Source organism: Vidua chalybeata, chromosome 36 (assembly GCF_026979565.1).
Source record: "Vidua chalybeata isolate OUT-0048 chromosome 36, bVidCha1 merged haplotype, whole genome shotgun sequence".
Lineage (NCBI taxonomy): Eukaryota > Metazoa > Chordata > Aves > Passeriformes > Viduidae > Vidua > Vidua chalybeata.
The window spans coordinates 331,446-347,354 of NC_071565.1; the positions used below are offsets into that span (position 1 = coordinate 331,446).

At 52.6% G+C, this 15,909-nt stretch overlaps 2 protein-coding genes across 4 annotated transcripts in view; one reads left to right on the forward strand and one right to left on the reverse strand.

The window, feature by feature from the left end:
• AP4M1 (adaptor related protein complex 4 subunit mu 1) overlaps positions 1–3,371 on the reverse strand; it is a 27,239-nt gene extending 23,868 nt beyond the window's left edge. For 2 of the 3 annotated variants that reach the window (XM_053968582.1, XM_053968581.1), the window contains exon 1: positions 3,286–3,371. The gene's annotated coding sequence lies outside the window, so the exon portion shown is untranslated. The remainder of the gene's footprint in view (positions 1–3,285) is intronic. The other variant, XM_053968579.1, reaches the window with a different exon arrangement.
• MCM7 (minichromosome maintenance complex component 7) overlaps positions 1–14,796 on the forward strand; it is a 16,685-nt gene extending 1,889 nt beyond the window's left edge. The window contains exons 4-13 of the mRNA XM_053968578.1: positions 623–747; positions 1,899–2,079; positions 3,205–3,342; positions 4,477–4,626; positions 6,163–6,283; positions 7,925–8,056; positions 9,517–9,600; positions 11,346–11,739; positions 12,986–13,069; positions 14,595–14,796. Of these exons, the coding sequence (XP_053824553.1) occupies positions 623–747; positions 1,899–2,079; positions 3,205–3,342; positions 4,477–4,626; positions 6,163–6,283; positions 7,925–8,056; positions 9,517–9,600; positions 11,346–11,739; positions 12,986–13,069; positions 14,595–14,781 (1,596 nt within the window). The 3' untranslated portion in view covers positions 14,782–14,796. The remainder of the gene's footprint in view (positions 1–622; positions 748–1,898; positions 2,080–3,204; positions 3,343–4,476; positions 4,627–6,162; positions 6,284–7,924; positions 8,057–9,516; positions 9,601–11,345; positions 11,740–12,985; positions 13,070–14,594) is intronic.
• Positions 14,797–15,909: the final 1,113 nt, after the last annotated feature.

Here is a 15,909-nt window from a genome sequence, read left to right on the forward strand (position 1 = left end):
GGCATTTTGGGAGGATTTTTGGGGTTCCTGAGGTGTTTTAGGGTCATGAGGGGTTAATGTCTGGCACTCTGCTGAGGCCAGGGAGCCCCAAATTTGGGATTTTGGGAGATTTTGGGGGGGGTTTAGGGCATTTTGGGAGGATTTTTGGGGTTCCTGAGGGGTTTTAGGGTCATGAGGGGTCAATGTCCAGCACTCCGCTGAGGCCAGGGAGCCCCAAATTTGGGGTTTTGGGGTTTTTGGAGATTTTGGGGGGTTTTAGGGGATTTTAGGTGGTTATGAGGGGATTTTAGGAGGTCTTTGTGAGATTTAAGGTTTTGAAGGGTTTATTTAGGGTTGGGGTTTTGGGGCACTTTTTGGTGGGATTTTGTGGTGATTTTGAGACAAAATTTGTGATAATTTTTTGTGAGGGGTCCCCCTGAGCCCCCTCCCCAAATTTGCCCCCCCAGGCTCCCCTCGGGACCCCCTGGACGTTTACCTGGGACCTTTTGGGGTGGTTTTGGGGCATTTTTGGGTGTTTTTGAACGGGATTTCCTGGTAATTTTGAGGGAAAATTTGGGATAATTTTGGGTGGGGGGATCCCCCAGTTCCCCCCTGAGCCCCCTCCCCAAATTTCCCCCCCCAGGCTGCCCCTCGGGACCCTCTGGACGTTTACCTGGAGCATCGGCTGCTGCTGGAGCAGCGGGGCCGGGCTGGGGGCGCCCCCAGGACCCCCCAAAATCAGTACCCCCCGGAGCTGCTGCGGCGTTTGTGAGTCTGGGCAGGGCCCCGGGGACCCCAGACCCAATTCCTGGGCACCCCAGAATCCCAACCCCCCCCCCAATTCTTTTTCCCCCCATTTTCTCTCATTTTCCCTCCCTGATTTTTCCCCCATTTCTTCCCCAATTCTCCCCATTTTACTCCAAAACCCCCTTTTTTTTTACCCCAAAACCCCATGTTTTACCCCAAACCCCCCATTTTTCCCCCATAATTCCCATTTTTCCTTCTCACAATTCTGTTTTTGCCCAAAATCCCCATTTTTCTCCCCAAAGCGAGCTGTATTTCCACGCCCCCTCCTGCTCCAAGCGGCTGTCCCCACAGGAGCCCCTCCAAAACCCATTTTTTACCCCAAAACCCTCGTTTCCCTACCAGAATTCCAGATTTTTTTCCCCTTTAAACCCCATTTTTTCTGTTTTTTCCCAAAACCCCCGTTTTTCTCCCCAAAGCGAGCTGTATTTCCACGCCCCCTCCTGCTCCAAGCTGCTGTCCCCACAGGAGCCCCTCCAAACCCCATTTTTTACCCCAAAACCTCCATTTTCCCCCCAGAATTCCAGGGCTTTTCCCCCTTTAAACACCGTTTTTTCTGTTTTTTCCCAAAATCCCCCTTTTTCTCCCCAAAGCGAGCTGTATTTCTGCACCCCCTCCTGCTCCAAGCCACTGTCCCCGCAGGAGCCCTTACAAACCCCATTTTTTACCCAAAACCCCCATTTCCCCCCCATAATTCCAGATTTTCTTCCCCTTTAAACCCCATTTTTTCTGTTTTTTCCCAAAACCCCCGTTTTTCTCCCCAAAGCGAGCTGTATTTCCACGCCCCCTCCTGCTCCAAGCTGCTGTCCCCACAGGAGCCCCTCCAAACCCCATTTTTTACCCCAAAACCTCCATTTTCCCCCCAGAATTCCAGGGCTTTTCCCCCTTTAAACACCGTTTTTTCTGTTTTTTCCCAAAATCCCCCTTTTTCTCCCCAAAGCGAGCTGTATTTCCGCGCCCCCTCCTGCTCCAAGCCGCTGTCCCCACAGGAGCCTCTCCAAACCCCATTTTTTACCCAAAACCCCCATTTCCCCCCCATAATTCCAGATTTTTTTCCCCTTTAAACCCCATTTTTTCTGTTTTTTTTCCCAAAACCCCCGTTTCTGGCCCCAAAGCGAGCTGTATTTCCGCGCCCCCTCCTGCTCCAAGCCGCTGTCGCCGCGGGAGCTGCGGGCCGGCAGCATCGGCGCCCTGGTCACCGTGCAGGGCATCGTCACCAGGGCCAGCGAGGTGCGGCCGCTGCTGCGGGTGGCCACCTACAGCTGCGACCAGTGCGGCGCCGAGACCTACCAGCCGGTACTGGGATAGACTGGGAGGGACTGGGAGGGAATGGGAATGGGTTTGGGGTGGTTTTGGGGCAGTTTCAGGGGGTTTGGGGACAGTTTAGGGGTGTCAGTGCCACCTACAGCTGCGACCAGTGCGGCGCCGAGACCTACCAGCCGGTACTGGGATGGACTGGGAGGGACTGGGACATACTGGGAGGGACTGGGAATGGGTTTGGGGCAGTTTTGGGGCAGTTTCAGGGGGGTTGGGGACAGTTTTGGGGTGTCAGTGCCACCTACAGCTGCGACCAGTGCGGCGCCGAGACCTACCAGCCGGTACTGGGATGGACTGGGACATACTGGGAGGGACTGGGAATGGATTTGGGGTGGTTTTGGGGGGATTTGGGGCGGTTTTGGGGCAGTTTCAGGGGGTTTGGGGACAGTTTAGGGGTGTCAGTGCCACCTACAGCTGCGACCAGTGCGGCGCCGAGACCTACCAGCCGGTACTGGGATAGACTGGGACATACTGGGAGGGACTGGGAATGGATTTGGGGTGGTTTTGGGGGGATTTGGGGCGGTTTTGGGCAGTTTCAGGGGGTTTGGGGACAGTTTAGGGGTGTCAGTGCCACCTACAGCTGCGACCAGTGCGGCGCCGAGACCTACCAGCCGGTACTGGGATAGACTGGGACGGACTGGGAGGGACTGGGACAAACTGGGATGAACTGGGAGGGATTTTTAGGGAATTCCAGAGATTCTGGGGAGATTTCAGGTGGATTTTTGGGGGAATTCTCTGAATTTTTGGGGTCTCTCCCCTCATATATCAAAGGCTGCCTTTTCCAGGGCCACTTCTGGGAGTCTCGGGGGGGAATTTTTTAGGATCTTTGGGCAATTTTTGGGGTTCAGGTGGAATTTTTGGGGTTCAGGTGGATTTTTTGGAGTTTGGGTGGGATTTTTTGGGGGGATTCTTTGAATTTTTGGGGTCTCTCCCCTCACAGATGGAAGGCGCCATTTTCCCGCCTTTTCCAGGGGCCACTTCTGGGGGTTTCAAGGGGCAAGTTTTGGATTTTGGGGGGATTTTTTGGGTTCAGGTGGATTTTGGGGCTTCAGGTGGGATTTTTTGGGGGGATTGTTTGAGTTTTTGGGGTTTTTCCCCTCACAGATCGAGGGCCCAACCTTCACGCCGCTGCTGCTGTGCCCAAGCCGGGAGTGCCAAACCAACCGCTCGGGGGGGCGGCTCTACCTGCAGAGCCGGGGCTCCAAATTCACCAAATTCCAGGAGCTGCGCATCCAGGAGCACGTGAGTCCGGGGGGATCCCCGAATTCCTACTGGGAAACCCCAAAATCCCAAAAAATCCCCTCAGGAATCTCCAAAATCCCCTCAGAAATGGCTTCAAAATGGTGCCTGGGGCCTGCAAAATGCTGGCTGGGGTCTGAAAATTGGCTCCAGATCCGCAAAATTCTGGGAGTTTTGGATTCAGGAGCTCCTGAGTGAGGGGGGATCCCCGAATTCCTGACAGGGAACCCCAAAAGCCAAAAAAATCCCCTCAGGAAACTCCAAAATCCCCTCAGAAATGGCTTCAAAATGGTGCCCGGGGCCTGCAAAATGCTGGCTGGGGTCTGAAAATTGGCTCCAGATCCGCAAAATTCTGGGAGTTTTGGATTCAGGAGCTCCTGAGTGAGGGGGGATCCCCAAATTCCTGACAGGGAACCCCAAAAGCCAAAAAAATCCCCTCAGGAAACTCCAAAATCCCCTCAGAAATGGCTTCAAAATGGTGCCTGGGGCCTGCAAAATGCTGGCTGGGGTCTGGGAATTGGCTCCAGATCCACCAAATTCTGGGAATTGTGGATTCAGGAGCTCTTGAGTGATAGGGGATCCCCGAATTCCTGACAGGGAACCCCAAAAGCCAAAAAAATCCCCTCAGGAAACTCCAAAATCCCCTCAGAAATGGCTCCAAATGGCGCCCGGGGCCTGCAAAATGCTGGCTGGGGTCTGGGAATTGGCTCCAGATCCACCAAATTCTGGGAATTGTGGATTCAGGAGCTCCTGAGTGATTGGGGATCCCCAGATTTCTGACAGAAAACCCCAAAATCCCCAAAAATCCCCTCAGGAAACTCCAAAATCCCCTCAGAAATGGCTCCAAATGGCGCCCGGGGCCTGCAAGATGGCAGCTGGGGTCTTTAAAATGGATTCCAGGGTATTAAAGTTGGCTCCAAATCCACCAAATTCTGGGAATTTTGGATTCCGGAGCTTGTGGATAACGGGGGACCCCGAAATTCCCTCAGGAAACTCCAAAATCCTCAAAATTCCCTCAGAATGGGGTTCAGAATGGCGGCCGGGGCCTCGCGAGTGGCGTGGGTTGTTGGGAAGCGAGGCAGAGCGGCTGCCCGGATCCCCTGAGGTGTGTGACCCCTGTCCCACCTGTGCCCGCAGTCCGACCAGGTGCCCGTGGGTCACCTGCCGCGCTCGCTCTCGCTGCACCTGAGCGGGGCCAACACGCGCCAGGCCCAGCCCGGGGACCACGTCCGGGTCACGGGCACCTTCCTGCCCCTGCTGCGGCCCGGCTTCCGCCAGGTGACGCAGGTGAGTCCTGAACGCACCTGGGCACCCCCAGAACGCACCCAAAACTCACCTGGGAACACCCAGAACCCACCCAAAACTCACCTGGGCACCCCCAAAACTCACCTGGGCGCCCCCAAAACTCACCCAGCACTCCCCTTCCTGCCCCTGCTGTGGCCCGGCTTCCGCCAGGTGACGCAGGTGAGTCCTGAACGCACCTGGGCACACCCAGAACGCACCTGGGCACACTCACAATACACCTGGGCACCCCCAGAACTCACCTGGGCACACCCAGAACTCACCCAGCACTCCCCTTCCTGCCCCTGCTGCGGCCCGGCTTCCGCCAGGTGACGCAGGTGAGTCCTGAACGCACCTGGGCACCCCCAGAACGCACCTGGGCACACCCAGAACTCACCTGGGCACACCCACAATACACCTGGGAACACCCAGAACTCACCCAAAACTCACCTGGGTACCCCTAAAATACACCTGAGAACACCCAAAACTCACCTGGGCACACCCAAAACTCACCTGGGCACACCCAGAACGCACCTGGGCACACCCACAATACACCTGGGAACACCCAGAACTCACCTGGGAACACCCAGAACTCACCTGGGAACACCCAGAACTCATCTGAGCACATCCACAATACACCTGGGTACCCCCAAAACACATCTGGGCACACCCAAAACTCACCTGGGAACACCCTAAACTCACCTGAGACCCCCAAAACTCACTCAGAGTACACCTGGGCACACCTGGGGGGTGGAATTTGCCCCCAAAATTCCCTTTTTTTTTCCTCCCACAAATCCCTCTACCCTAAATCTCACCTGTGTGACCCCAAATCTCACCTGTTCCTTCCAAAAAACTCCATTTCCACACCAAAAAAACCCACTCCCCCCCGCCTCAAATCCCCATTTTTCCCCCCAAAATCACCTTTTTTCCCCCTAAAATTTCCATTTTTTTCCCTAAAATTCCCATTTTTGCCCCAAATCCAAAGTTTGCTGTCAGAGACCTTCCTGCAGGGGCATTACCTGTTCCCTCTCTCAAAAATCCAACTTTTCCCCCCTAAAATCCCAATTTTTTCTCCAAAATTCCATTTTTTCCCCCAGAATTCCATATTTTTTCCCCCTAAAAATCCCAGATTTTTTTTCCCAAAATCCCTTTTTTTTGCCCCAAACCCAGAGTTTGCTGTCAGAGACCTTCCTGCAGGGGCATTACCTGTTCCCTCTCTCAAAAATCCAACTTTTTTCCCCTAAAATCCCCATTTTTTCCCAAAATTCCATGTTTCTTCCCCAAAATTCCATATTTTTTCCCCCTAAAAATCCCAGATTTTTTTTCTCAAAATCCCTTTTTTTTGCCCCAAGTCCAGAGTTTGCTGTCAGAGACATTCCTGGAGGGGCATCACCTGTTCCCTCTCTCAAAAATCCAACTTTTTCCCCCTAAAATCCCCATTTTTTCTCCAAAATTCCATGTTTCTTCCCCAAAATTCCTGGTTTTTTTTCCCAAAAATCCCAGATTTTTTCCCAAAATCCCATTTTTTTGCCCCAAACGCAGGGCTTGCTGTCAGAGACCTTCCTGGAGGGGCATCACCTGGCCAAGGTGAACAAGAGCGAGGAGGAGGAGGGTGAGGGAGGGGAGCTGAGCCCCGAGGAGCTGCAGGAGATCACGGGCACAGGTGAGCTTTGGGGGGAAAAATGGGGGTTTGGGGCAAAAAGGGGCATTTGGGGACAAAAATGGGGATTTTTGGGGATAAAAATGAGGATTTTTGGGATAAAAATGGGGATTTTTGGGATAAAAATGAGGATTTTTGGGATAAAAATGGGGATTTTTGGGGATAAAAATGGGGATTTTTGGGATAAAAATGGGGATTTTTGGGGGGAAAATGGGGATTTTTGGAGAGTAAAAAGGGAATTTTAAGGTAAAATACGGGGAATTTTGGGGGAAAAAAGGGATTTTGGAGGGGGAAAAATGGGGATTTTTGGTGGAAAAATGGGATTTTTAGGGGAAAAAAGGGGTATATGGGGAAAAATGAGGATTTGGGGGAGAAAAGGGGAATTTTTAGGGGAACAAAAAGGTGGATTTGGGGGGGAAAAGGGGGGATTGGGGAATTTTTCTGGGTCATTCCAGCTGATTTTGGGGCAATTCCATCCGATTTTGGGAAATTGGGCTCCCCAAATCAAATTCTGGGGCAATTCCTGCCAATTTTGGGACTTCTGGGACAATTCCAGCCAAATTTGAGAACATTTGATCCAATCTTGGGGCCATTTGAACCATTTTTGGGGTCCCTGATCAGATTTTGGGGTGCCCAGAGCCGATTTTGGGATCCCTGATCAGATTTTGGGGTCCCTGATCAGATTTTGGGGTCCCAGAGCAGATTTTGGGGTCCCTGATCCCAAATTCCTGGTTTTTTTTCCTCTTCCAGGGGAGGATTTCTACGGGAAGCTGGCGGCCTCCGCTTGGCAATTCTAGCCAATTTTGGGGCCATTTGAGCCTTTTTTCGGGTCCCTGATCAGATTTTGGGGTCCCTGATCAGATTTTGGGGTGCCCTGATCAGATTTTGGGGTCCCTGATCCCAAATTCCCAGTTTTTTCCCCTTCCAGGGGAGGATTTCTATGGGAAGCTGGCGGTCTCCACTTGGCAATTCCAGCCAATTTTGGGGCCATTTGAGCCCTTTTTGGGGTCCCTGATCAGATTTTGGGGTCCCTGATCAGATTTTGGGGTGTCCAGAGCCGATTTTGGGGTACCCAGAGCAGATTTTGGGGTCCCTGATCCCGAATTCCCGGTTTTTTTTCCCCTTCCAGGGGAGGATTTCTATGGGAAGCTGGCGGCCTCCGCTTGGCAATTCCAGCCAATTTTGGGGCCATTTGAGCCCTTTTTGGGGTCCCTGATCAGATTTTGGGGTCCCTGATCAGATTTTGGGGTCCCAGAGCAGATTTTGGGGTCCCTGATCCCAAATTCCTGGTTTTTTTTCCTCTTCCAGGGGAGGATTTCTACGGGAAGCTGGCGGCCTCCGCTTGGCAATTCTAGCCAATTTTGGGGCCATTTGAGCCTTTTTTCGGGTCCCTGATCAGATTTTGGGGTCCCTGATCAGATTTTGGGGTGCCCTGATCAGATTTTGGGGTCCCTGATCCCAAATTCCCAGTTTTTTCCCCTTCCAGGGGAGGATTTCTATGGGAAGCTGGCGGTCTCCACTTGGCAATTCCAGCCAATTTTGGGGCCATTTGAGCCCTTTTTGGGGTCCCTGATCAGATTTTGGGGTCCCTGATCAGATTTTGGGGTCCCTGATCCCGAATTCCCGTTTTTTTTCCCCTTCCAGGGGAGGATTTCTACGGGAAGCTGGCGGCCTCCATCGCCCCCGAGATCTTCGGCCACGAGGACGTGAAGAAGTCGCTGCTGTTGCTGCTGGTGGGGGGCGTGGAGAGGAGCCCCCGCGGGATGCGCATCCGCGGTGAGCCGGGAAAAGCACGGGGAAAGCACGGGGAAAACAGGGGGGAAGCACGGGAAAAGCATGGGAAAAACAGGGGGAAATCATGGGGAAAGCATGGGAAAAACACGGGAAAGCACGGGGAAAACAGGGGGAAACCAAGGGAAAATCATGGGAAAAACACGGGAAAATCATGGGGAAAGCACGGGAAAAGCACGGGAAAAGCACGGGAAAAACAGGGGGAAATCATGGGGAAAACACGGGAAAAACAGGGGGAAATCATGGGGAAAGCACGGGAAAAACGGGGAAACCAAGGGAAAATTATGGGGAAATCCCGGGAAAAACACGGGCAAAGCAGGGGGAAATCATGGGAAAAGCAGGGGAAAAACACAGGAAAAGCAGGGGGAAATCATGGGGAAAAGAACAGGAAAATCCAGGGAAAAACACGGGAAAATCCTGGGAAAAGCAGGGGAAAAACACAGGAAAAGCAGGGGGAAATCATGGGAAAAGCAGGGGAAATCCTGGGAAAAGGACAGGAAAAGGATGGGAAAAACATGGGAAAATCAGGGGAAAATCAGGCGGAAATAATGGGAAAAACATGGGGAAATCCTGGGAAAACGGAGGGAAAATCCTGGGGAAAAGCAGGGGAAAATCCTGGGAAAAGCACGGGAAAATCCTGGGGAAAACCAAGGGGAAATCCTGGGAAAAGCACGGGAAAAGCAGGGGAAAACATGGCAAAAACATGGGGAAATCCTGGGAAAAAGCAGGGGAAAATCTTGGGAAAAGCACAGGGAAAACACGGGAAAATCCTGGGGAAAACACGGGAAAACCAAGGGAAAATCCTGGGAAGAGCATGGGAAAAGGATGGGAAGTGATGGGCAAAGCAGGGGGAAATCCTGGGAAAAGCATGGGAAAAGCATGGAAAAAGCAGGGGAAAATCCTGGGAAAAGCACGGGAAAAGCATGGAAAAAGCAGGGGGAAATCCTGGGAAAAGCAAGGGAAAAGCATGGAAAAAGCAGGGGAAAAGCATGGAAAAAAGCAGGGGGAAATCCTGGGAAAAGGATGGGAAAATCCTGGGAAAAGCATGGAAAAAGCAGGGGGAAATCCTGGGAAAAGGATGGGAAAATCCTGGGAAAAGCATGGAAAAAGCAGGGGGAAATCCTGGGAAAAGCACGGGAAAAGCATGGAAAAAGCAGGGGGAATCCATTTTTTTGCCCTAAATCTGGTTTTTTTTACCTAAATCTGGTTTTTTGCCCTAAATCTTGTTTTTTTTGCCCTAAATCTGTTTTTTTTGCCCTAAATCTTTTTTTTCCCAATTTTTTTTTGCCCTAAATCCATTTTTTTTCCCTAAATCTGTTTTTTTTCCCTAAATCTGTTTTTTTTCCCTAAATCTGTTTTTTTGCCCTAAATCTGTTTTTTTGCCCTAAATCCGTTTTTTTGCCCTAAATCTGTTTTTTTTACCCTAAATCTGTTTTTTTCCCCAGGGAACATCAACATCTGCCTGATGGGGGACCCGGGCGTGGCCAAGTCGCAGCTGCTGACCTACATCGACCGCCTGGCGCCGCGCAGTCAGTGCCGCCCTTCCTCCCCTCCTCCTCCTCCTCCTCATCTTCATCATCATCACCACCATCCTCATCTTCCTCTCCTTTCTCTTCTTCCTCCTCCTCTTCCTCATTCTCCTCATCATCTTCATCATCATTTCATCATCTTCTTTTTTTCCTTCTTCTCCCTTCCCTTCTTCCTCGTCATCATCATCATCATCATCATCCTCATCTTCATCACCATTGTCATCTTCATCATCATCTTCCTCCTTTCCTTTCTCTTCCTCCTTTCCTTTCTCTTTTTCTCCTCTTTTTCTTTTTCCTTCCCTTCCTCTTCCTCCTTTTCCTCCTCCTCCTCATCTTCATCATCTTCTTCTCCTTCCTTTTTTTCTTTCCCTTTTCTTCCTCCCCTTCCTCCTTCTCCTTCTCCTCCTCCTCATCATCATCCTCCTCCTCATCTTCCTCTCCTTTCTCTTCTTCCTCCTCCTCTTCCTCATTCTCCTCATCATCTTCATCATCATTTCATCATCTTCCTTTTTTTCTTCTTTTCTCTTCTCTTCTTCCTCGTCATCATCATCACCCTCCTCATTTTCATCATCATCATTGTCATCTTCATCATCATCTTCCTCATTTACTTCCTCTTCTTTCTTCTTTGTTTTCTCTTTTTCCTTCCCTTCCTCCTCCTCCTCTTCCTCATCTTCATCATCATCTTCTCCTTCCTTTTTTTCTTTCCCTTTTCTTCCTCCCTTTCCTTCTCCTTTTCCTCCTCATCTTCATCATCATCATCATCATCTTCTTCTCCTTCCTTTTCTTCCTTTCTTTCTCTTTTTCTTCCTCCCCTTTCTCTTCTCCCTTCACTTCTTCCTTCTCATCCTCATCGTTATCATCTTCTGCTCCTTCCTTGTCTTCCTCCCCTTCCTTTCCCCATTTTTTCCCATTTTCCCCATTTCATGCCTGTTATAAACCCATTCTGTGCCCATTTTCTGTCTGTTCCCCCCCATTTTTACCCATTTTTGCCCATTTTTCCCCCATTTTTCCCCTCTCCCCAGGCCAGTACACGACGGGGCGCGGCTCCTCGGGCGTGGGGCTGACGGGGCCGTGCTGCGGGACCCCTTTGTGCCCATTTATCCCCATTTTATACCCATTTTATCCCCATTTTATCTCCATTTTTACCCATTTTATCTCCATTTTTTCCCTTTTTTTGCCCATTTTCCCCTCTCCCCAGGCCAGTACACGACGGGGCGCGGCTCCTCGGGCGTGGGGCTGACGGGGCCGTGCTGCGGGACCCCTTTGTGCCCATTTATCCCCATTTTATACCCATTTTATCCCCATTTTATCTCCATTTTTACCCATTTTATCTCCATTTTTTCCCTTTTTTTGCCCATTTCCCCTCTCCCCAGGCCAGTACATGCTGGGGCGCGGCTCCTCGGGCGTGGGGCTGACGGCGGCCGTGCTGCGGGACCCCTTTGTGCCCATTTATACCCATTTTATCCCCATTTATACCCATTTTATCCCCATTTTATCTCAGTTTTTTCCCTTTTTTTGCCCATTTTTGCCCATTTTATCCCCATTTTCCCCTCTCCCCAGGCCAGTACACGCTGGGGCGCGGCTCCTCGGGCGTGGGGCTGACGGCGGCCGTGCTGCGGGACCCCTTTGTGCCCATTTATCCCCATTTTTACCCATTTAATACCCATTTATACCCATTTTATCTCAGTTTTTTCCCTTTTTTTGCCCATTTTTGCCCATTTTTCCCCCATTTTCCCTCTCCCCAGGCCAGTACACGACGGGGCGCGGCTCCTCGGGCGTGGGGCTGACGGCGGCCGTGCTGCGGGACGCGCAGAGCGGCGAGCTGGCGCTGGAGGGCGGCGCGCTGGTGCTGGCCGACCGCGGCGTCTGCTGCATCGACGAGTTCGACAAGATGCCCGACGGCGACCGCGTGGCCGTGCACGAGGCGCTGGAGCAGCAGAGCGTGGCCGTGGCCAAGGCCGGCGTGGTGGCCACGCTCAACGCCCGCTGCGCCGTGCTGGCCGCCGCCAACCCGGCCTGGGGCCGCTACGACCCGCGGCGCAGCCTGGAGCACAACCTGCAGCTGCCGGCCGCGCTGCTCTCGCGCTTCGACCTCCTCTGGCTGCTGCAGGACCGGCCCCAGCGCGACCGCGACCTGCGGTGCGGCACGGCCCCCTGGGAGGGGCTGCGGGCCGGGCGAGGGGCTTGGGGTTGAGTTTGGAGCCAATTTGGAGGGGTTTGGGGTCAATGGCAGGGGTTTGGGGTCAATGGGAGAGTCTTTGGGTCAATGGGAGGGGTTTGGGGTCAATGGGAGAGTCTTTGGGTCAATGGGAGGGGCTTGGGGTCAGTGAGAGAGTCTTTGGGTCAATGGGAGGGGTTGGGGTCAATGGGAGGGGTTTGGGGTCAATGGGAGGGGCTTGGGGTCAGTGAGAGAGTCTTTGGGTCAATGGGAGGGGTTTGGGGTCAATGGGAGAGTCTTTGGGTCAATGGGAGGGGTTTGGGGTCAATGGGAGAGTCTTTGGGTCAATGGGAGGGGTTTGGGGTCAATGGGAGGGGTTTGGGGTCAATGGCAGGGGTTTGGGGTCAATGGGAGAGTCTTTGGATCAGTGGAAGAGTCTTTGAGTTGAGTTTGGAGCCAATGGGAGGGGCTTGGGGTCAATGGGAGAGTCTTTGGGTTGAGTTTGGAGCCAATGGGAGGGGCTTGGGGTCAATGGGAGAGTCTTTGGGTCAATGGAAGAGTCTTTGGGTTGAGTTTGGAGCCAATGGGAGGGGCTTGGGGTCAATGGGAGAGTCTTTGGGTCAATGGAAGAGTCTTTGGGTTGAGTTTGGGGTCAATGGGAGAGTCTTTGGGTCAATGGGAGGGGTTTGGGGTCAATGGAAGAGTCTTTGGGTTGAGTTTGGAGCCAATGGGAGAGTCTTTGGGTCAATGGGAGGGGCTTGGGGTCAATGGGAAGAGTTTGGGGTCAATGGGAGGGGTTTGGGGTCAATGGGAGGGGTTTGGGGTCAATGGAAGAGTCCTTGGGTCAATGGGAGGGGTTTGGGTCAATGGGAGGGGTTTGGATTGAGTTGGGTTGAGATTGGGATCCATGGGAGAGGCGTTGGGTTGGGTTTGGAACCAATGGAAGAGTCTTTGGGTTGGGTTGGGTTGGGTTGGGTTGGAGAGAGCCCCAAAAACCCCAGAATTCCCGGTTTTCCCCCCAGATTTCCCAATTTTCCCCGTTTTCGCCCCGTTCCAGGCTGGCCCAGCACATCACCCACCCCAGACCCCTCTTGTTCCACTGGGGTGAACTGGGACAAACTGGGATGGACTGGGATAAACTGGGATGGACTGGGCAGGCTGGGGTGGATCCCCAAAATCCCAGATTTCCCAATTTTCCCAATTTTCCCCGTTTCCGGCCCGTTCCAGGCTGGCCCAGCACATCACGTACGTGCACCAGCACTGCCGGGAGCCGCCCAGCGCCTTCCGGCCCCTGGACATGAAACTCATGAGGTGGGTGGGACCCCAAATCCTGCTTTTCCACCCCAAATTCACCTTTCCCACCCCAAATCCTACTTTTCCACCCCAAATTCTGCTTTTCCACCCAAAATTCACCTTTCCCACCCCAAATTCTGCTTTTCCACCCCAAATTCTGCTTTTCCACCCCAAATCCTGCTTTTCCACCCCAAATCCTGCTTTTCCACCCCAAATTCACCTTTCCCACCCCAAATCCTGCTTTCCCACCCCAAATTCTGCTTTTCCACCCCAAATTCACCTTTTCCACCCCAAATTCTGCTTTTCCACCCCAAATTCTGCTTTTCCACCCCAAATCCTGCTTTTCCACCCCAAATTCACCTTTCCCACCCCAAATTCTGCTTTTCCACCCCAAATCCTGCTTTTCCACCCCAAATTCACCTTTCCCACCCCAAATTCTGCTTTTCCACCCCAAATTCTGCTTTTCCACCCAAAATTCACCTTTCCCACCCCAAATCCTGCTTTTCCACCCCAAATTCTGCTTTTCCACCCCAAATTCTGCTTTTCCACCCAAAATTCACCTTTCCCACCCCAAATCCTGCTTTTCCACCCCAAATTCTGCTTTTCCACCCCAAATTCTGCTTTTCCACCACAAATTTCACCTTTTCCACCCCAAATTTCCTCCTTTGCCCCAAATTCTGCTTTTTTACCCTCAAATTTCCCTGAAAGTTTCACCTTTTCCCCTCCAAATTTTGCTGCTTTTTCTCCCAAAATTTTCCTCTTTCTTCCCCCAAATTTCACCTTTTACCCCCATTTCAGGTGCTCCACAATTTGAATTTTCCCAAAATCCGTTTTTTCCCCCCCCAAACCAGGCTGTGTAAGATGTGAATTTTCCCAAAATCCCGGTTTTTTCCCCTAAACCAGGCTGTGTATGATGTGAATTTTCCCGAAATCTGGGTTTTTCTCCCTATTTCAGGCTGTGTATGATGTGAGTTTTCCCAAAATCCCTGTTTTTCCCCCCAAAGCAGGCTGTGTGTGATATGAATTTTCCCAAAATCCCGTTTTTTCTCCCCAAACCAGGCGCTACGTGGTCGTGTGCCCTGTGTGGGATGTGAATTTTCCCGTTTTTCCCAAAATCCCGTTTTTTCTCCCCGTTCCAGGCGCTCCGTGGCCGCGTGCCCTGTGTGGGATGTGAATTTTCCCGTTTTTCCCAAAATCCCGTTTTTTCTCCCCGTTCCAGGCGCTCCGTGGCCGCGTGCCCTGTGTGGGATGTGAATTTTCCCAAAATCCCGTTTTTTCTCCCCGTTCCAGGCGCTCCGTGGCCGCGTGCCCTGTGTGGGATGTGAATTTTCCCATTTTTCCCAAAATCCCGTTTTTTCTCCCCATTCCAGGCGCTACGTGGCCGCGTGCCCTGTGTGGGATGTGAATTTTCCCAAAATCCCGTTTTTTCTCCCCGTTCCAGGCGCTCCGTGGCCGCGTGCCGGCGCCGGGCCCCGCGCGTGCCCTGTGTGGGATGTGAATTTTCCCATTTTTCCCAAAATCCCGTTTTTTCTCCCCGTTCCAGGCGCTACGTGGCCGCGTGCCGGCGCCGGGCCCCGCGCGTGCCCGAGGCCCTGGGCGAGTTCATCACGGCCGCCTACGTGGAGCTGCGGCGCGAGGGCCGCGACGGCCTCTACACCTCTGCCAGGACCCTGCTGGCCATCCTGCGCCTGGCCACCGCCCTGGTACTGACCCTGACCCTCCCAGTATAAACCAGTATGGACCAGTGACCCTCCCAGTATAAACCAGTATGGACCAGTGAGCAGCACTGACCAGCACTGAGTGGGGCTAGAGATGGGTCAGGGGTCATTTACACCTCTGCCAGGACCCTGCTGGCCATCCTGCGCCTGGCCACCGCCCTGGTACTGACCCTGACCCTCCCAGTATAAACCAGTATAAACCAGTATGGACCAGTGACCCTCCCAGTATAAACCAGTATGGACCAGTGAGCAGCACTGAGTGGGGCTAGAGATGGGTCAGGGGTCATTTACACCTCTGCCAGGACCCTGCTGGCCATCCTGCGCCTGGCCACCGCCCTGGTACTGACCCTGACCCTCCCAGTATAAACCAGTATGGACCAGTATGGACCAGTATGGACCAGTGACCCTCCCAGTATAAACCAGTATGGACCAATGACCCTCCCAGTATAAACCAGTATGGACCAATGACCCTCCCAGTATGGACCAGTGACCCCCAGTGCCCCTCCCAGTATAAACCAGTATGGACCAGTGACCCTCCCAGTATGGACCAGTATGGACCAGTGACCCCCAGTGCCCCTCCCAGTATAAACCAGTATGGACCAGTGACCCTCCCAGTATGGACCAATGACCCCCAGTGCCCCTCCCAGTATAAACCAGTATGGACCAGTGACCCTCCCAGTATGGACCAGTGACCCCCAGTGCCCCTCCCAGTATAAACCAGTATGGACCAGTGACCCTCCCAGTATGGACCCGCAGTCCCAGCTTTGCTGGTCGCTGGGGCTGTTTATGCATCTGCCAGGACCTTGCTGGGCCAAATCAGCCCCAAACTGACCCAAAATGGCTCCAAATGAGCCCAAAATCAGCCCGAAATTTTCTTCATTTGGGGTCAGTTTTGGGGTGATTTGGGGCAGGATTTTGGGCTGATTTTGGGGTTTTTGGGGCAGGATTTTGGGGTAATTTTGGGTTTTTAGGGGCAGGATTTTGGGGTAATTTTGGGTTTTTAGGGGCAGGATTTTGGGCTGATTTTGGGCTGATTTTGGGTTTTTTAGGGGCAGGATTTTGGGCTGATTTTGGGGTTTTAGGGGCAGGATTTTGGGCTGATTTTGGGTTTTTAGGGAATGATTTGGGGCTGATTTGGGG